Source organism: Pipistrellus hanaki, assembly GCF_964339955.1.
Source record: "Pipistrellus hanaki genome assembly, chromosome: 19".
NCBI lineage: Eukaryota > Metazoa > Chordata > Mammalia > Chiroptera > Vespertilionidae > Pipistrellus > Pipistrellus hanaki.
The window spans coordinates 8,354,804-8,375,883 of NC_140521.1; the positions used below are offsets into that span (position 1 = coordinate 8,354,804).

The 21,080-nt window shown below is 42.8% G+C and overlaps 1 protein-coding gene across 4 annotated transcripts in view; it reads left to right on the plus strand.

Moving 5' to 3' along the window:
- The window catches only part of KNTC1 (kinetochore associated 1), a 62,588-nt gene that overhangs the window by 27,738 nt on the left and 13,770 nt on the right, over positions 1-21,080 (plus strand). For all 4 annotated transcript variants that reach the window (XM_084867765.1, XM_084867763.1, XM_084867766.1 and 1 more), the window contains exons 31-51: positions 116-235; positions 1,680-1,752; positions 2,320-2,387; positions 4,081-4,358; positions 4,968-5,140; positions 5,808-5,905; positions 6,854-6,992; positions 7,210-7,266; positions 8,172-8,338; positions 9,513-9,617; positions 10,722-10,850; positions 11,695-11,811; positions 12,902-13,011; positions 14,514-14,721; positions 16,153-16,242; positions 17,665-17,836; positions 17,923-17,981; positions 18,107-18,323; positions 19,710-19,783; positions 20,358-20,568; positions 20,667-20,776. In XM_084867765.1, coding sequence (XP_084723891.1) covers positions 116-235; positions 1,680-1,752; positions 2,320-2,387; positions 4,081-4,358; positions 4,968-5,140; positions 5,808-5,905; positions 6,854-6,992; positions 7,210-7,266; positions 8,172-8,338; positions 9,513-9,617; positions 10,722-10,850; positions 11,695-11,811; positions 12,902-13,011; positions 14,514-14,721; positions 16,153-16,242; positions 17,665-17,836; positions 17,923-17,981; positions 18,107-18,323; positions 19,710-19,783; positions 20,358-20,568; positions 20,667-20,776 — 2,775 coding nt within the window. The remainder of the gene's footprint in view (positions 1-115; positions 236-1,679; positions 1,753-2,319; positions 2,388-4,080; positions 4,359-4,967; positions 5,141-5,807; positions 5,906-6,853; positions 6,993-7,209; positions 7,267-8,171; positions 8,339-9,512; positions 9,618-10,721; positions 10,851-11,694; positions 11,812-12,901; positions 13,012-14,513; positions 14,722-16,152; positions 16,243-17,664; positions 17,837-17,922; positions 17,982-18,106; positions 18,324-19,709; positions 19,784-20,357; positions 20,569-20,666; positions 20,777-21,080) is intronic.

Here is a 21,080-nt window from a genome sequence, read left to right on the forward strand (position 1 = left end):
TCTAGTATTCAAAATATCTTTTTATCTTTAAATAGAAAATGAGAACTCCCAACTGTGTTTTTTTTTTTGCACAAAGGTGTCAGCTGTTTTTTCTTCCTTCAAACACTTCTTACAGGGTGAGGACTGTGTCCTGTTGCTGAGGTCTCTGCCTCCAGAGGAAGCTAAGAAGACTGCAGAAAGAGTCATTATATGGGCACGACTGGCAATGCAAGAAGAACCAGATGGTTCTAAAGAGGTGAGGTTTTCACTGAATAAAATGTAGATAAATCCAATATTTATGGAGAGGAAGCAATAGGGTATAAGTACACATGTGAGTATCTGCTCTTCCCGCTGCTAGAATGGCCTAATATAAAAATTCCTGTGTCAATGCACTATATAGAAAAAAAGCCAGCTGGCCGGCGTTGCTCAGTGGGTGAGCATCAACCCATGAACCCAGAGGTCACCAGTTGGATTCCAGATCAGGGCATATTCCCAGGTTGTGGGCTCAATCCCCAGTAGAGGGCGTGCAGGAGGCAGCGATCGATGTTTCTCTCTCAAAATAAATAAAAATTTAAAAAATAAGCCATTTCAATAATAAAAAGTTAAGTTGGTATAAATTCAAAAACATTAAAAATTAAAAAAAAAACAAAGAGGAAAGCCACATAGGGCTGCTTTGGAGCTTTGGCTTGAGCCCACACTAGATGAATTAGGATTAATTGAAGTCTTTGTTGTACATGGGAGTTTCCCATCGTGCCTTGCAGTATAAACAATTTTCCTCATTGTGTGGGACATAGTCAGTACTATCAAATGTCAGCCACAGAAACAGCATAAATATAAATTACCTTAGAAGATTGAAACTTAGAAACCGTTTCAAGAGAGCCAGTTCACTTCTTTATAGAGATAAGGAACCAAATTCCTAATTTACCCAGGGTAGCTGCGTTTTTTAAACCTTTAGAGATTGAACCTCCTAACCTGTCTCAGCAGTTCACGTAATTTTTTTACTTTTAGGGAAATGAGGTGTGGGTTTTTTGGGGGAGGGGGGGGTGATATTTCTTGGTTCCCCAGCTCCCAGTAACAGAACTCTCAGTTTTTCAGCAAAATGTGTTTTTTCCCCCCAAATTATAAGAGAAAGTTTATTTAGAAAGTTACAAAGGTAGTAGAAATAAGCCAGTTGGACTGCGTAGGCTCAGGAAACACATCAGAGAAGCCTTTGGAGTTTAGGAGAGGGATCGGCAGAGGTAATTCACGGAGCGGGTGTGTGGCTGGGGGGGGGGAGACAGAGGGTAGGGGAGCGAGACCTGAAATTTGGAAATGCACTGGGAGTGCTCCCGAGAGGACTTTCCAGCAAGTTTTTTACTGTTTTTTCTTTCTTTTTTTTTTTTTTTTTTAAATATATTTTATTGGTTTTGTACAGAGAGGAAGGGAGAGAGATAGAGAGTTAGAAACATTGATGAGAGATAGACATCGATCAGCTGCCTCTTGCACACCCCCTACTGGGGATGTGCCCGCAACCAAGGTACATGCCCTTGACCGGAATCGAACCCGGGACCTTTCAGTCCCCAAGCCGACGCTCTACCATTGAGCCAAACCGGTCTTGGCTACTGTTTTTTCTGATCCCATAGTTTCCATGTGTATGTTATGTGTGTACCACCAAAGTGGCAAATAAGGAAGTAGATTTCATTTTGCATCTTTCTTTTCAGGACAAGGCCTGGAGAATGTCTGTAGTGAAGACATCAGTAGACATTCTTAAAATACTGTGTGACATTCAGAAAGGTAACATCTACCTCTGTCCCCTCACCTTGGCCTTGTTCTAAAGTTTATCCTTTTCAGAAGGGAGCCTCAGCGTCGATCTTATCCTGGCTCCAATGGTTTTCGCTGACCACTTTTCTTCGTGAAAAGTCTTCCTCGCCTTATTCTATTGACTTGTAGCGTAAGAATAGATGCATCTAAAGTCAACTTTTCATTTGTTTATACTTCAGTTAGCTATTTCACGCTAGATTAGATTTCTTCGGTGCCTTGCACTTTTTATTCATATTTCTTATAATTTGGTTATGATGGGGGGGGGACCTATTTAACTTTGAACTTAAATAAAATGATTAACAAAGTAACTCTCTTGGGCAGAAAAAAGAGCTACAATTTATTTCAGAAAAATTGCCAGTTCTCTTGTAACCTATAAATTTCTCTTTTGTACCTTCCGAAAGAAGAATTAGATTTCTTTTTGAACTTCAGTTGTCTTAAATCAGCATCTCAATCGACCTAGCTAATTAAAATTTGGGCTTTTATAAGTTCTGATAATGTGGGAATTTGGATGTCTGCTATAACTAAAAATTTTAATTACAGACAATCCGCAGAAGAAGGATGAGTGTGAAGACATGTTGAATCTATTTAAAACTGTTGCCAGCTTACAGGTAAAGGTATTAAGCTGTATTGAACATTATTACTGGACTAATCAATGCCTTTGAAACTGTCCTTAAGGTTTTCTGCACAGGCCTTCAGAGACTGGAATACTATTTACTCTTTCATAGTGTCTTAAATATTTTTAAAATATATTTTATTGATTTTTTACAGACAGGAGGAGAGATAGAGAGTTAGAAACATTGATGATAGAGAATCATCCATCAGCTGCCTCTTGCACACCCCCTACTGGGGTTGCGCCCGCAACCAAGGTACATGCCCTTGACCAGAATCGAACCTGGGACCTTTTAGTCCGCAGGCCGATGCTCTATCCACTGAGCCAAACCGGCTTCGGCCTTAAATATTTTTTCTATATATTTTTATTTTAGACAACTTTTCTTAAAAATTAATATTTGTTATCTTTGAATTAATTAACTGTCTTGAGATTTGAAAATAATTAATGTTATTTTGGCTCCAGGGCCTTCCTAATATAAAAGATTGTATAAATAAAAGGACCTTCAAAGTTAAGGGATAAGTTTTACCAAATAGAAAAAAAGTTTTATCAAAAGGGGATCTCTTTGTGAAAACTTTAAACTAATGCTGGCAGATTTAACTCTCAAAGGTACAGCCCATGAAACCCTAGGGACCCTAAAGCCCTCTCCGGGGGGGGCCATGAGATAAAAACTGCATTGACAGCGATAATAAGGAATTGTTTAGGGTTTTTTTGCTCACAGACTTTATGAAGTGATAACGTCATCACTCTGAAGGCGCTTTTATAGCCCCTTTTGTTTTAAAAATTTCTGTTTAACTTCTAATATGGTAAATATTGATAGATATCCCATAAGCAAACTTCTTGGGGGTCCTCAGAGTGTCCAGGGGTACTGCACCAGGAAGTTTGAGACCTACTGTATTAGACAACAGGTGTCTCCGTGAAAAGCACCTGGGAATCAGCAGAAATTAACTTCTTTGTGTTCTTAAACTTAAAAAAAAAAAAAAATGTATTTTATTGACTTTTTACAGAGGAAGGGAGAAGGATAGAGAGTTAGAAACATTGATCAGCTGCCTCCTGCACACCTCCCACTGGGGATGTGCCTGCAACCAAGGTACATGCCCTTGACCAGAATCGAACCTGGGACCTTTCAGTCCGCAGGCCGACGCTCCATGTGCTGAGCCAAACCGGTGGTGTCTTCCGCAGGATAGATGTACTGGGTCAGAAAAACCCGTTCTTGGTCTGAAGCCAGCAGCCAGCCAGGAGTCACGATAGAAAAGAGCAAAGCTGGGTTCTTCCAGCCTCCAGACTAGAATCACCCAAATCCAGTACCTCTCCCTCCCTCCTCTCTCAGGGCTCCCCGCGGTTCTGGCCCAAATGTCTATCCGTAGTGCTGAGGACGAGAGGAGAACACCTGGGATCAAGTGATGTTCCCCTATTTTCTGAACTTGTCATGACGTTGTTACTTTCATAACTTGAACTATGAGTGTGTTTTGTTTTACCTTTAAAAGGTTTTTATTGCAGTTGACATTCAGTATTGTACTCGTTTCAGGTGTACAGCCTACTAGCGCTTAGACAGTCTATGCGGTCTTAAATCCTGCGTTTGCAGAGTAGTCTCTGAGGGAGAGGGAAGAAAGGGAGGTTGGAGACATCTCGGTGCTTGTCACAGCGGACGAACTAAACAGCCTCGGGGCTCTGTCTTGCTTTCCTTGCGGCAGGAGAACTTTGAGGTCTTTCTTGCTTTTGAAGATTACAGCAATCATGCCCTGGTAGCCGAGCTCCGTGACCAGTACATCAGAGCTCAGGAAGTGGCGCAGGCGCAGCACAAACCCAGGGGCGCCGCGGAGCCGGCGGCCGCCAAGAGGAGCCTGAGCACCGAGTCCAAGCTGCACCGACAGGCGCTGGCCCTGCGGGTGTCCGAACCAGAGCTGGAGGCGGAGCTGGTCCTGCGGGCCCTGAGCGATGGGAAGGTGGGAACGGCGCTGGACAAGTGCAGGTACGTCCGGCTCTCTGCTCCCCACAGCCCCTCCGGGGGAGCATTTGCTTTGTTTACTGCTTTGGCGGTCAGGGTAGGGCCAGTGATACTTCCCGTTTCCACCACCGTGATTCCTTAAAAAAAAAAAAAAATCTTATTGATTTTTTACAGAGAGGAAGAGAGAGGGATAGAGAGTTAGAAACATCGATGAGAGAGAATCGTCAACCAGCTGCCTCCTGCACTCCCCTCGCTGGGGATGTGCTCACAACCAAGGTACATGCCCCTGACCGGAATCGAACCCGGGACCTTTCAGTCCGCAGGCGGAAGCTCTATCCCCTGAGCCAAACCGGTTTCTCACCCTGCGGGCCTATTCTGGGCTTCTGGGTCCGAAGGTGGTAACACAGAAGACAACTGACTAGTACTGCATAGTTAGGTAACCTAACCATTGTGTGTAGATCACCTTGCACCCGACCGTTCACAGCATCCTAAACAAGTTGAAAAACAAAACGAACTAGAGACCATGAAGTCATTTTAAAAGTTGGGGGTGGTTGTATATTGATCCAAGAAAGGCAAGGGCATCTACCTTTCATGAGAGCGTTCTAACTTCCAACTCTTTCCTTCCTTCCGAAGGGACTTGTTTCGGTATCACTGCAACGCGGACACCGGGACACTGCTGTTCCTGACGTGCCAGAGGCTCTGCCAGATGTTGGCGAACGACGTTCCGATGACGGCACCCGCGGGGCTGAGCCTTCCTTCCGAAATCCATGACCTCGCGTGCCAAGCTGCCACCACCTGCAGCCCAGGTGACAAGATTTGTCCTGCACAGAGTTTGGTCCTCTGTGGTTCCCGTCACACTTAGCTCCCGGATGCCGCCCCTTTACCAGGGGACATTGTCATCACGAGAGAGGAGGTCGGTCGTATCTCCATTTTACAAAGGGATGAGCATGACCCACTCTCTGCGGGGATTATTAAAACGTTACCAAGTAGGCCGGGACCGGTTTGGCTCAGTGGATAGAGCGTCGGCCTGTAGACTGAAAGGTCTCGGGTTCGATTCCGGTCAAGGGCATGTACCTTGGTTGCGGGTACATCCCCAGTAGGGGGTGTGCAAGAGGCAGCTGATCGATGATTCTCCCGCATCGATGTTTCTAACTCTCTATCCCTCTCTCTTCCTCTCTGTGAAAAATCAACAAAAATATATTAAAACGTTATCAAATAGCAACGATGTCATTTCGGACCATGATGATGTTCACTTTTGTAGGACTGTGAGATTCCTGGCCCCACCCCCATACCTGGTCTTTCCTTCCAGCCAAGCTCAACAAAGCCTTGGACTTGCATTGCTCAGGGTTACTGTGTGGAAACATCTCTGCCTTGTGGCCCTCCTCAGAATGTTGAATCGTGATTATTGAAAGGTGGTCAGGATTCTAAATAAGTTAACTGTTAGCTGAATGATGCTTATTGATTGTCTTTCAGATTTCCTCCTGGATGCTCTGGAACTATGTAAATATACTCTCATGGCAGTAGAGCTTTCCAGACAGTGCCAGATGGACGACGGGGGAGTCCTAATGAAAGTGAATTGCTTTTGAATTTTTTTCCTTAAGCAAAAGCTCTGCCACTCCATACGCACCACTTTTAAGTCACATGCAGAGTCTACACAAATACCGACTTACCTCCTGTACTTTCTTATTCTGCACCAGTGGGCATGAAGCCACTTCTTTTCCAGTCACATTTATTGCCTCTAATTTGCACAGTCTTAGGAAATATTGGGCCTCGAGCAAGGCACCTCTGAGCATTGTCCTTATCCTAGGCTAACAGTTTAATTTAAAATGGCATTGTTGCCCTAGCCGGTTTGGCTCAGTGGATAGCGCGTCAGCCTGCAGACCAAAAGGTCCTCGGTTCAATACCAGGTCAAGGGCACATACCTCAGTTGCAGGCTTCTCTCTGGCCTGGGCCCTGGTCAGGCATGTGCAGAAAGTACTAACCGATCGATGTGTTTCTCTCACACCGATATTTCTCTCTGTCTTTCCTTCTCTTTTCTACTCTCTCTGAAAATCAATGGGAAAATATCCTCAGGTGAGGATTTTAAAATAAAATAAATAACATAACATAAAATGGCATTGTTAGCCTGACCAGTGTGGCTTAGTGGTTGAGCATCAACCTATGAACCAGGAGGTCACCGTTCAATTCCCAGTCAGGGCATGTGCTCGGGTTGCAGGTCAGATCCCCAGTGTGGGGCATGCAGGAAGCAGCTGATCAGTGATTCTCATCATTGATGTTCCCATTTCTCTCCTCCCTTTCTCTCTGAAATCAGTAAAAAAAAATATGTTTTAAATAGATAGTAAAATAAAATGGCACTGTTATAAGCCATCGACCAGAAAGCACAGACTATGGAGTTGTATTTGACCATCAAACTGCATTTGACTCTTAATACCCCTGATTCTGGATTCTGCTCGGTGAGGATAGTGTTGTGTGTTTTAGAGTTTCCTTACGAGAGTCTTTCTCTGCGATTTGGTCTTCAGACTTCCTTTGGAACACACAAAGACCCCTACGAAGAGTGGTCCTACGGCGACTTCTTCAGTGAGGATGGAATCGTTCTGGAGTCGCAGATGGTGCTCCCTGTGATTTACGAGCTGATTTCATCACTGGTCCCTCCAGCTGGTAAATCCTCCTTGTGGCCTTATCGTCAGTGTGTCTCTGCTTTATTGACAGGAGTGTAAACTATAGAGGTTTGGAATCAGAACTACAACATAGGAACGTAGACGAACCTCATTGGCATCATGCAGAGCAAAAGAAGCCAGACACAAAAGGATGTCTCTGTGATGCGCATATGTGCCCCACGAGAGAGTTATTGAGTGTAATTTATTCTCTTTTGTAGAAAGCAAGAGACATCCCCTGGATTCCACGAGTTTACCATACTGCTCCGTTAGTGAAGGTATTTGACATCAGAAATGCACGGCCTTCGTATGGTGGTTTTGTAACTATGCCAATGTAGAAATTCCTTAAAATCCTGAATATGACTCTGACTTAATGTTCTTGATATAGTTATTTATTTACTAGAGGCCCAGCGCACGAAATGCATGCAAGGGTACAGTTCCTAGGCCTGGCCTGACTCAGGGCCACCTTGCCCAGCAGCTGGCCCTGCCCCCTGCTGCCACCCACCCCTAGTTCCCGGTCCGCCATTGGGCGATTGGAGCCTGCTGGCCAGGGGAGAGACCCAGAGGTTGGTCGTTCCCACCTGCTCGCTGGCCCCGACTCTGGACTCTGTAGTGGGTCGCCCTCTGTGTGTGGGGCGACTGGCGGGGCTGGGGCCTTGGCATGGCACCGCCTGCTTCCTCTGCCACCCACTCCTGGTTCCTTGTTTGCCATCGGGTGACGGGAGCCTGCTGGCCGGGGAAAGGGCCCAAGAGGCGGTCAGTGCATCTCAATGATTGGTCGAACAGTTCCGCCATCAGGGTCAATTTGCATATTTCCTTTTTGTTATATAGGATTATTGTTACGTTGTTATTCTTTGAAAGGGTCAGGAAACTATGTGACTAGGTTTTATAGCCTTGACTTTTGAGGCTGTTCATAAAATTTGGTCTTCCAAGTGGAGAAATGGTTTCCTCAGGGAATGATTTAAGCATCTCAAAATAGGCAGGTCACAATCACCATACCTCATTATCTAGCCGACATCAGGATTTTCTGGCTTAAATCAACCCGCATTGTTGACTCATTTACTAACTTGAAGACCATTATCTGCAATGAAGAAGTAATTCTGTCCCTCAAAACAATTGCTAATAATATGGTCTAGTTTGTTCAGAAATACCTAAATATTAAAATGCGTTTGTCATTTCACAGGATTCAGCCTGACTTTTCTACCTTGCATAAACTCCATCTCCGCCCTGCTTCAGAGCCTGCAGGAGTCGAGCCAGTGGGAGCTGGCCCTGAGATTCGTCGTGCTTTCATTTGGCACCTGTCTTCAGTACTCTGTGTCAAACTTCATGGATGCCAGTTTGAGCGAAAAGGTACAGTTCGAGAACAAACACTGGGTGAATACTGACACAGAAACCCTGCCAAACAGAGGCGTGTGGGCTCCACATTTTCCTATTTGGCTCTATAACAAGGAAATCAATAGTTCGTCCTATTTAAGAAACATCTGTTGAGTGTCCCTAAGATTCAGGTGGTGTTCATTTCCTCCCACGTATTTCATATTCAATCTTTGCAACAACCCAAGACTCTCCGTTTTTCCAAATGAGGAACCTCTGAGGCCAGGGGTCACATGAGGCCAAAACTCTCTGTCAGCTGCTTGTTCTGCTGTGGCCCAAATTATACTTACTACCCTGCAGCATCCGTGAGCAGATTCTGGAAGACAAACTGCCTGTTCGTAACTTGCCTTTCATCTCAGGATTGGGATCATTGCTGCCCCACGAGATCAACACTTCCCTGTTACTATTTATTAAGTAACAATTTTTAAAAAATGAACTTCAATGAAGTCTAGCTTTCAAAATGAAAATGCACATGTTTGAAGTTTGTCAATCAATTTATTCACCTTGTCAACAACACCACAATCAAGATATAGACTCAAAGGTATAGGCTGATTTAAAAATCTAGGTATTTGAGGTCAGCCTGTGTGGGTCAGTGGTGGAGTGTTGACCTATGAACCAGGAGGTCACAGTTCAATTCTCTGTCAGGGCACATGCCCAACTTTCCCCTGTGGGGGTGGTGTAGGAGGCAGCCCATGAATGATCCTCTCTCATCACTGATATTTCTTTCTCCCCACTCCCTTCTGCTCTGAAATCAATAAAATATATTTTAAATAAACAAACAAATGATGAAAATCTAGATATTTGAAAAGGTTCCTTTTTGCTCTTCCCCAGTCAGTTCTCCCCGGCCCCAGCTTTCTGTCATTATAGATCAGGGGTCTTCAAACTACGGCCCGTGGGCCACATGTGGCCCGCAGAGGAGTCTGATCCGGCCTGCCAGGTTTTTTGAGCAGTGAGCGCAGCCGAGGTGTTACAGTAGGAATTAGTAGTTCATATAGTCCAGCTCTCTGAGGGACCGTGATCTGGCCCCCACTTTAAAAAGTTTGAAGACCCCTGTTATAGATTAATTGCCCATGCTTTTATGCATATATTGATGAAAGTTTTCACAATGATGCATAGAAGTGAACCTAACAAGTTTCTTGTTCTTTTCTAAAAGCTGTTTGGAGAGGCCATGTTAGTTAACTCGAGGAAGGTTATGGTGGCACTGAAGGAGAAGGCCGTTACGTTTGTCAGGGGGAATGCGACAACGCTGCTGCACAAAGTGAGTATCTGTTCTTGGTGAGCTGTTTGGTATTGGATGTGTTTTGTTTTGTTTTGTCCCCCCTCTCTTCTGATTGCTTCTGATGTCTCAGGTTAAGAGTGAAGAGGGAGCCGAAACCGGTTTGGCTCAGTGGATAGAGCGTCGGACTGTGGACTGAAGGGTCCCAGGTTCGATTCCGGTCAGGGGCATGTACCTTGGTTGTGGGCACATCCCCAGTGGGGGGTGTGCAAGAGGCAGCTGGTCGATGTTTCTCTCTCATCGATGTTTCTAACTCTCTATCCCTCTCTCTTCCTCTCTGTGTAAAATCAATAAAAATATATTTTAAAAAAAGAAAAAAAAAAGGAGTGAAGAGGGAAGCCAGCCCACATGGCTCAGTAGTTGAGGTCACAGTTTGATTCCCGGTCAGGGCACATGCCCATGTTGCAAGCTCAATGCCAATGTGGGGCGTGCAGCAGGCAGCTGATCAATGATTCTCTCTCATCATTGATGTTTTTCTCTCTCTCTCCCATTCTCCTCCTCTGAAATCAATGAAAATGTATGTTTTTTAAAAAGAGTGAATAGGGGAAAGGGATTTGAAGAAAGTGATGAGATCGTAATTCAATAGAAAAGATAAGGTTATTGTGCCATAAAGAACACAATCTTCTTTGTCTTTTGTTTGTTAATCCTCACCCAAGGATATTTTTCTATTGATTTTTAAAAAGAGTGGAAGGGAGGGAGAGAGACAGAGAAACATCGATGGGAGAGAGACACATCAATTTGGTTGCCTCATGTGATCAGGGCCAGGGATTGAGCCTGCAACAGAGGTTCATGCCCTTGACCAGAATCAAACCCTGAACCCTTCAGTCCGCAGGCCAATGCTCTATCCCCTGAGCCAAAACTGGCCAGTGCTGGACCACAATTCTTTTAGTTACTTTCCTTAAACTTATAATATTGATAAAGGACATTACAACTAAACAAACAAGTTGGAACTGTGTTACAATAACTAACCTTGTGTGAAACACTTGTTTAATAGGGTCTGTGATTAAATTTAGTGACAAGCTTTTAGAGCCCATTTTCTGTTTTGATTGTAAAGAATTTGTGTCTCTGGGTGCTTTCTTCCCATAGGTATTCAATTGTCGCCTGGTGGATCTTGACTTGGCATTGAGTTACTGCACTCTCTTACCCCAAAAAGAAGTGTTTGAAAACCTCTGGAAGCTCATCGATAAAGCATGGCAGAATTACGACAAAATTTTGGTATGACCTGGGAGCGCACAGCATTAATACTTAAAATATTGAAGATTTAGCCCAGCCGACATAGCTCAGTGGTTGGGCATCAGTCTATGAACCAGAAGGTCATGATTCGATTCCCAATTAGGGCACATGCCTGGTTTGTGGGCTCAATCCCCAGTGTGGGCATGCAGGAGGCAGCCAATCGATTCTCTCTCTTCACTGATGCTTCTCTCTCTCCCTCTCTCTTCCTCTCTGAAATCAATAAAAATATACTTTAAAAAAATTTTGAAGATTTAGCGGGGAAAAGGAAGTTTTTCAGATCTTCAGATTTCACAGAAGGAATGTCACACTAACTCACTTGGTTTCTGCCAGCTTTTGCATGACTAGTGGCACTTTGGTGAATGTATACAGGTCCTAAACATTGCTCAACCAAAATAATTACAATGTTTTATTTCTTAAAATCTGTACTCAGCCACGGACCTCATTTCTTATGCTTGCTCTAGAGTGTATTTGAATCCTTTGAGCTATGACCTTGTTCTTTTTTGTAGGACAAAGTTTAATTGATGCAAAATTCCTTTCTGATGTTTGTGTTTTAAATTTTGCCCTTGGGGGAGGGGAAGTTGCTTTTGCAGGATAACTAAAATTTGGTCTTTTCTTATGAAGGAAAGCCAGGCTAAATTTATGGCATCCTGCCAAACGCTGAATGACCTGAATGTTGTATAAGCAATGACTGTGTACAGAGCAATATATAGCATGTCACATTATTAGCTCAAAGAAAGGTTTTGATTTTTTTATTGTTGGTTTTCATCTAAACGGTGTTGGAACATACTCTGTGTGCAGTTGAATTTTAATTGTTTTCATTTCTTAGGCAATATCTCTGGTCGGCTCTCAGCTGGCCAGTCTCTATCACAAAAGAGAAATGGAGCTCAGATTCCGTGAACTCAGTACTGATGCCCAGTGGGGTATTCGCCTTGGCAAACTTGGTGTAAGTGTTCTCTGTGGCACCGAAAATTCCATCCATTCTAATGTCTACCCACTTAGAAAACTTCAAAGATCTCAGTCTTTACTTTGGGGAGAGTAATATATATATGTATATGGATGTTTTATATGTGTGTGTATGTATGTATTAAGTACACTCATTGGTGCTTTCAAAGAAACAGAGGCCTTTTGTCTCATTTTCTTTATATCTTTAAGGAAATGAAAAGAGACTTGACACCATTTTCATCTGTTCACCTTTCTCATTTATAGGAATAGGTCTAGCATTAATTGACATTTATACTATTTCAGGCCTAGCCATTAGCCTCATACTTTTGTGCTGCTCTTTCTTGGTTTAAGATAATATTAAAATGTATGTACAGGTGCACTAAGCTTTAAGAACTCCAACTAGGGAAAAGCAAGTGGTCCTTATTTTTACTTTGCAAACACAAACAAAATCCTGTCTTCTGGACTATAAATGTAAAATGTTTTATTTTATTTGCAAATAGTTGACCTACCAAGAATGTAACCACTACAGAAATGGTATGTGTTTTGGGGTATAATTCCTATGCAGTCATAAGACAGATTGTAGTATATTAACAACCAAACTTAGCGATGAAGAGGCGAGGGTTAGTGTGACTGAGAGGGATTTTGGACCCACCGCAAAATATACTTGAAGTCTCCGAATGGTGGTCAAGTTGGGCAGTGTGCTAAAAAAAACAAGTTGGGGGAGTCTCAGAAAAATGCTTTTCTATAAAAATAAAAAATAAATAAAAAAAATAAAAAGGATAGCTGAAGCCGGTTTGGCTCAGTGGATAGAGCGTTGGTCTGCAGACTGAAGGGTCCCGGGTTCGATTCTGGTCAAGGCCATGTACATTGGGCACATCCCTGGTGGAGGGTGTGCAGGAGGCAGCTGGTCGATGTTTCTCTCTCATCGATGTTTCTAGCTATCTATCCCTCTTCCTTCCTCCCTGTAAAGAATCAATAAAATATATATTAAAAAAAAAAAAAAAGGATAGTAAAAAGGCACAACACGATGGTGCCCTTATTCTAATGCATTTCAATTAATGAGTTTTTTGTTTTGCTCTTTTTATTTCTAGATTTCTTTTCAGCCGGTTTTCAGGCAACATTTTCTCACCAAGAAAGACCTCATTAAAGCTCTTGTGGAGAATACAGATGTGGACACAAACCTCATTCTGGAATATTGCAGGTAACTCTTAAAACTTGAATGGTATTTGGGCTGTTAGCCATACAAACTGTGGCAATCCTTCCCTTGAGAACACCGTAGTAGGGATGATTATTACTGATTATTACTGTGGTCCCTAGATCTCTGATGTTTCTTCCCCCCCCCCCTCCCCCGCCCCAATTGATTTCACAGAGGAAAGGAGAGGGAGAGATGGATAGACACATCAGTGATAGGAGAGAATCATTAATCAGCTGTCTCCTGCATGCTCCCCTACTGGGGATCTAGCCCAAAACCTGGGCATGTACCCTTACAGGGAATCAAACCGTGACTTCCTGGTTCATAGGTTAACACTCAACCACTGAGCCACATCGGCTAGGCAAGGTGTTTTCTTTTTGCTCATCCTCAAACTGAATAAATCCAGGATTAAATTCTCTTAAGATAGCACCTTCTTAAGTGTTTTCCCAAACTCCCCTCACGATAAGCATCGCCTAGGACTCATGATTAAAAATACAGATTCCCGCCGAAACCGGTTTGGCTCAGTGGATAGAGCGTCGGTCTGCGGACTGAAAGGTCCCAGGTTCGATTCCGGTCAAGGGCATGTACATTGGCTGCGGGCACATCCCCGGTGTGGGGTGTTCAGGAGGCAGCTGATGGATGTCTCTCTCTCATCGATGTTTCTGGCTCTCTATCCCTCTCCCTTCCTCTCTCTAAAAAAATCAATAGAATATATTTTAAAAATAAATAAAATAAAAATACAGATTCCCGAGGCCCCCCCCGGTGTTTCTCCGGCAGGTCTGGGCAAAGGCCCAGGAGTCTGATCCTCAATAGGAGCTGCAGATGACTCCCACAGTCAGGGAAGTTTGGGAGTATTTTTTTGAGCAATTAAATCAGTGAAAAGGAGGGTTTAGGGAGAATTTTTAAAAAATAGTTTAATAAGTGAATAAAAAAAATTAAATGTTAAATGTTACTTTACAGATACAATTTACTGTGATGAGTAGGAATAGATGATTGGTAATTTATATCGTAGATGTTTCTAATAGAATGACCTATTTCCTGGCACATCATTAGTTTCACACACATCTCATTTCATTTTTACAGTTTTTATTGCATATTGTCGTCAACTTACATATCTCTTGGCTAGATAGGCTTAAGTCTCATCTGGAGCGTAAGTATCTTCAATTTTAAGAAGAGCTGTGTGCTCTCTCTGGTTCCAGAGACCCTGCTGATAGCCACAGAGATGACCTTGGACCACAGCCTTCCAGACGTATTGGTCGTTTTAGGGGTCCTGGTGCCAACAGGCCGCCACAGGCTCCAAGATGGCGAAAGAGCAAGAATAACCTTTGATATCTATCTATCTATCTATCTATCTATTTATTTATTTATTTATTTTTAAGGCAGTAGTTAACTCCGGTGACAGATTAGCTGATTATTTCAGCGCTAGGAGCAGGGACTTGAGTTTTCCGAGAAATTTGTGCGGAAGCGCATGCATTTGCGGGGATGGGTGTGTGACCGAATGCTTCTCTTAGCACCTTCCAGCTGAACTGCGATGCGGCCCTTCAGCTGTTCATCGAGACGCTGCTCCACAACACGAACGCCAGCCACAGCCAGGGGGACGCGAGCTCGGCCTCCGCCACGCAGCAGCACGCCCGGCTCCTGGCCAAAGCCCTGGAGATGGTGCCCTTACTGACGAGCACCAAAGACCTGGTCATCAGTCTCAGCGGGATTCTCCATAAGGTGGGCAGGGCGACGCGAACCACCGCCTTCGTGCGTCCTCTGGGAGGTGCAGGGGTGGTGGGATGGGCACATCGGTCATTCTAAATGTCCCTCTCCACTTTATTAATTAGCTATATGGGAATAAATTGGAAATGTAAGCCCTGCGTTATTTTATAAACTTTTACTTTTGGAGTAATTTTAGATTTTTTAATATAGCTTAATGCAGCAGTTTTTCTTTTTTTTAAAAAAGTAGATACAGCCTCCCCCCCCTCCAGATTTTAGTAAATAGCACATATTCTTTGAAAAACTAGAGAGAAAGGTTTAAACCTAAAAAGTGAAAAATTTTAACCCCACTCCCATAGATAAAGATGTTAATAGCTTGGTGGCTATCTTGCACTAAATATATTATCCCGTTCCTCTTTTTTCACTTACTATATTGTTATTACAAGTCAGAAAATATCCATGTATCTCATTTTTGACAAATACAGATTTGTTATTCCTCAATATGGATGAACTCTGTGTTTTATCAGGCCTTTATAGATGAATGTTTAAATTATTTGTAAATTTTCTTTTTTTTACTATAAATTGTTACAATGAATATCTTCACGCATACATGTTTGCCTTCTTGTTTAATTCTTTTTGTTATTTTTTGTTAGGAGATCTGAGAGTTGGAATTTTTAAGTCAAGAGGTAGTTTGGTGGTGGGATGAAGTTAGATGGAAGGAGAAATAAGATTATAAGAAATACTTCAGTTTTATATTTTGCCTGCACTTCGGCCAAAAATTATATATAACTTGCTCAAAATTTTTAAGTACCATAGAGATCATCTTCCCACTTTGTTCAGTGTTATTCATGTGCTTTGGGTTGGCATTTTAAAAATGAAGAAAAAAAAACACCTAATGATGTGTAAGTAGAAACAGAGAACAAAGAGAATACTTCCTTTTTATAAACATATAGATGCCACCCAGATAATTATTCATGTCTGTGTATGATTAGAGCTGGAATGAAAACCTTGGAGAATTTTGCTTAGAGGCCACACTCTTAGTTATGTCATTTCCAAGAAAAGGTCAGTTTCCTCCTATTCTGATTTTCCCATCATACATGGGAGAAATAGAATTTTAATTTTACAATCTTCCAAAATTATAAAATTTTAATATGTTTATCTTTTTAGGGTTTAGGACTGTGAGAACCTCTTTCTTTATTAAAACAACATTGCTTTATCCAGCTTTTTAAAAAAAAGCATTTTGAGACATTTTAAAGCATGTATGTTTATACTAACAACTAATTTTAGAAGTGAGAAAATGTTTGTTTTTTGAAGAATAATCTAATTTACCATTGCTGTGCACTGAGATTTTTGTATTTGTAGTCTCTGTACTAAATGAACATAACTGAATAAAACCTACCAGCCAGGTACCATCTTCTCAGGCTTTGATATATTTTTGTTTTTCTATAGCTGGATCCCTATGACTATGAAATGGTGGAGGTTGTCCTGAAGGTTATTGAAAAAGCCGATGAAAAAATAACCAACATTAATATTAACCAGGTATAACAAATATATTTTTTAATTATCTTTTTATTTTTGTTTCGATCCTGAACAAATTAGTTATCCCATGTCTTTCTGGACGGTCCTTTGAGATTCCTGAGAAGTCCACGTTTCATTCTAGCTCCTTTTCTTTAAAAGGGTTACTGAAGTAAACAGTTTTTTTGTGCTTCCCATATTTTTATCACTTACCTTAATTCAGTTATTGCTGCAGCGAGGCGATTTAAATCTAAGAACGAGGTCAGTAACAGACTGATTTGGAAATATTAAGGCAAAACTATTTGCTATGGCGAAGGGTATGCCAGGCAGGTGGTGCCCATGTTTGAGTCAGCTTTTCTCTGGTAGTAGGTAGGTCTAGGACTCCATTCTCTCATTCTATTTCTGTACTTTCAGTAACTTCTTAGTATTTTTTCTGAATTTTGGTCATATTAGCTTTTATATCTTCCTTTTAAATTGGGTTTTAAAAAATTAAAACGAGTTGATTCAAAAGGTAATTTATATAAGCCTGAGAAACATGAGATATAAACCAAAGAGAAGTAAAGGATATGGAGGATTAATGTTAGACCTACTGCCTCTATACTTAAAATGAAATCAAGTGCTTTGGAGAGAGCTCTCAAACTATCTGAAGAGAGCATAGGGAACCGCCACACTCTCCTTTACCAAAATCCCACCAGCAGCAGGGTCCCATTGGATTTACATGGTGTAATGTCTTTCATGACCATATTGATTATGGTTTAGAAGAAAAACATTAAAGGTAAAACTATAAAAGATTTCCATCATCTGGATGAAAACAATACCATCTCAGAAACAGAAATCTAAGCCGAAACCGGTTTGGCTCAATGGATAGAGCGTCAGCTTGGGGACTGAAGGGTCCTGGGTTCGATTCCAGTCGGGGGCATGTACCTTGGTTGCGGGCATATCCCCAGTGGGAGGTGTACAAGAGGCGGCTGATCGATGACTCTCTCTCATCGATGTTTCTGGCTCTCTATCTCTCTCCCTTCCTCTCTGTACAAAATCAATAAAATATATTAAAAAAAGAAAAAGAAAAAAAGAAACAAATCTATGATGATATAGAGTTAGGTGATTTTTTTTTTTTTAAACTTAAAAGAGTAAGAAAAAGGGAGAGAGAGAGATAGAAACATCAATGATGAGAGATAATCATTGATCAGCTGCCTCCTGCATGCCCCTCACTGGGATCAGGCCCACAATGAAACCAGAACCTCCTAATTCAGGGGTCGGCAAACTGCGGCTCGCAAGCCACATGCGGCTCGCCGCTCTGTTGACTAACGAGTTTGCCGACCACTGTCCTAGTTCATACATAGGTTGACACTCAACCACTGAGCTACACCGGCCAGTCAGGAGGTAGATGATTTTAAGACACTTGGGGTTATTTTAATCTCGAAGGAAAATGTTTCTGTGACACAGGCATTGAGTCTCCTAAAGCATCTCAAGTCCTACAGAAGGATCTCCCCGCCGGTGGACCTCGAGTACCAGTATATGTTGGAGCATGTGATATCGCTGCCATCAGCCGCCCAAACCAGACTGCCTTTCCACCTGATATTCTTTGGCACGGCTCAGAACTTCTGGAAAATTCTCTGTACGTTCTTTCACTTCTTACGACTTTTACTGAGTAGCCAACGTTTTCTTCGTAAGCAAATCACACCGCCCTTGCTTCCCTTCCAGCCCTGGAGCTCAGTGAAGAGTCCTTCCCCACGCTGCTGCTCATTTCCAAGTTAATGAAGGTACCGGGCGCCAGCTCTGCAGGACGCCTCCTTCTCCTTTCGCTCATCGGGTCCTGGGGGGAGGGTTGTAGGCTGCTTTCTTCCACCCATCAGCTTCAGCTTTCCTTTTTTTTTCTTTTCTGAAGTTTTCTTTGGACACTCTGTACGTGTCTGTCGCCAAGCATGTCTTTGAAAAAAAACTGAAGCCAAAACTAGTGAAGTCACCGCAAGCGAAGTCCTCAACACTGATTAACAAGGAAATAACTAAGATCGCTCAGACCATCGAGTCCTACTTGCTGTCGATAGTCAACCCGGAGTGGGCCGTGGCTATTGCCTTCAGCCTTGCCCAGGATATCCCGGAAGGTAGGGGTTCTTCCTGTCACTGCCCTAAGGATGGGCAGCTGTGTGGCTTTGGGAAATGTTAGTTAAAAAACAACAACAACAACAACACACCTACATTCATAGTTTGAAGAGAAGCAGTGTGATGGTTCAGAAAAGTATGTGCCCTCTCTCTTTGCTTGTTTTACTGCTGAATGTTAAAATGGCCCCAGGCAAGCCCTAACCAGTTTGGCTCAGTGGACAGAGCATTGGCCTGCGGACCGAGGGGTCCCAGGTTCGATTCCGGTCAAGGGCATGTACCTTGGTTGCAGGCACATCCCCAGTGGGAGGTGTGCAGGAGGCAGCTAATCGATGTTTCTCATCGATCTTTCTGACTCTACCCCTTTCCCTTCCTCACTGTAAAAAACCAATAAAGTATATTTAAATAAATAAAAAATAAAATGGCCCCAGTCAAGTAAGGAAGGCTCCTTGCTGCTTGCTCAGGGCGTGTGGATGTGGGCTCCCCCTCGACGGGGGGTATATAAATTGATGCTTAATATCCAGTCATACTTCCAATAACGAGTCCTTAGCCAGTCTCACCTAATCAAGCAGGTACACAAACCTTTCAGCCCGCAGGCTGACGCTCTATCCACTGAGCCAAACCGGTTTCGGCTCCTCCTCTTTTTTTAAACTTTTTTTACTCAATCCCTCCATCCCCCAACCCCACACCCCACTCCTTTCCCAGCAGTTGTCAGCCTGTTCTCTTATCAGTGAGTCTGTCTCTTATTTTGCATGTTAGTTTCTTTTGTTCATTAGATTCCAGAAATGAGTGAGATCATGTGGCACTTGTCTTTCTCTGGCTGGCTTATTTCACTTAGCATAGTGCTCTCCATCCATGTTGTCCCAAAGGGCCAAGATGTATATTAAGTGAGATCAGCAAGTGGTACCATTTGGCTTAACACGTGTGTGTGCACACACGGAAAACTTTGGAGGAATATACGACTCAGAAATAAATAGAAGCTAAGGAAGGGGCCTCTGGGTTTACTTCCTAGTTTGTGTTTTTCTGTCCCGTTTAGGTTGTTCTTTACTATGAGCATGCATTTTAAAATATATATATTTTATTGATTTTTTACAGAGAGGAAGAGAGGAATAGAGAGTTAGAAACATCTATGAGAGACAATTATCAATCAGCTGCCTCTTACACACTCCCTACTGGGGATGTGCCCACAACCAAGGTACATGCCCTTGACCGGAATCGAACCTGGGACCTTTCAGTCCCACAGACGGATGTACTCTATCCACTGAGCCAAACCGGTTTTGGCATGAACATGCATTTTTATAACTAAAAAAAAACCCCACAAAACTTGCTAATTTGACTAAAATACATTGTTTTGAAAAGATTTGGACCTGCTCTCGTCTTTATCTTTCCAGGTTCCTTCAAGGTGTCCTCTCTGAAATTCTGCCTGTATTTAACGGAGAGATGGCTCCAGAATATCCCACCGCAGGTGTGTCTGCGCTCTAAAAGCGAAGGCTCCTCTTTCTTTTTTATCTAAGTTGTGCTCCCCTAGCGTCCCTCCTCATCCCGCCCTGGTGCACTTTTTCCAGGGCTTTCCAGGGCTGGATGCCTAAAATGGAAAAAGGAAATGAGGCCCTTGTATTGGATCCTTAAGGCAGTGTTTTTCAACCTTTTTTGGGCAAAGGCACACTTGTTTCATGAAAAAAATCACGAGGCACACCACCATTAGAAAATGTTAAAAAATTTAACTCTGTGCCTATATTGACTATATATAAAGTAATTCTCTTGAATAGGAATCAAATAAACACAAAGAAAGTATTTTATAATTACTTTATTATGAAATATTAAGTAAACAAAATAGTGAAAAATTATAAAATTCTTGTCTGCATCTACGGCACACCAGGCAACATCTCTGCCGCGGAACAGCGGTTGAAAAATGCTGCCTTAAGGACGTGACTCGGGCAGGGCCCTCCCTCCCATGATGGATAAAGAAAGGGTATTCGGTGTCTCCCTTGAGGTTTAGAAATTAAGCGTTTCTCTGCGCGTGGGCATTTTTTTTAAAGGACGAAACGCGGGAAAAGGCCGAGGCTTTGTTGAAGAAGCTCCACATCCAGCACCGGCGGTCAGGCACGGAGGCCGTGCTCATAGCCCACAAGCTGAACACGGCAGAGCACCTGAGAGTGATCGGAAAGCCCGCGCATCTCATCGTCAGTCTGTACGAGCATCCCAGCATCAACCTCAGAATTCAGAACGCGTCCGGCAAAGACTATCCCGGTGAGGACAGCTCCGAGCTATCGTTTTGATTCTCAGTTCTCTTGCCTTGAGAATGTGGGCTTTTCCTTTTTTTTAATTCTTCACCTTGAATGTTTCAGATATTCACGCCGCAGCTAAAGAAATAGCCGAAGTCAATGAAATCAACTTAGAAAAAGTGTGGGACATGCTGCTGAAAAAGTGGCTGTGCCAAACCACAAAGCCTGGCGAAGTGAGTTTGTCCTGGAGCATCTTTCCCGTCTGTTGTCTCGCCCTGGGAGAACCTCCTCATTGGGAGCACGGAATCTCAAAAGAGGAAACTTTTGTTCACTTCAGTACCTCCTATTATCTGATGAGTTTTGACATTGTTTACTTTTTTAAAAAAAATGTGTGTATTTTTAATGATTTCCGAGAGGAAGGGAGAGAGATTTAAAAAAAAAAAAAAAAATCATTGCCTAAACTGGTTTGGCTCAGCGGTAGAGCTTTGGTCTGCGGACTGAAAGGTCCCAGGTTCGATTCCGGTCAAGGGCATGTAC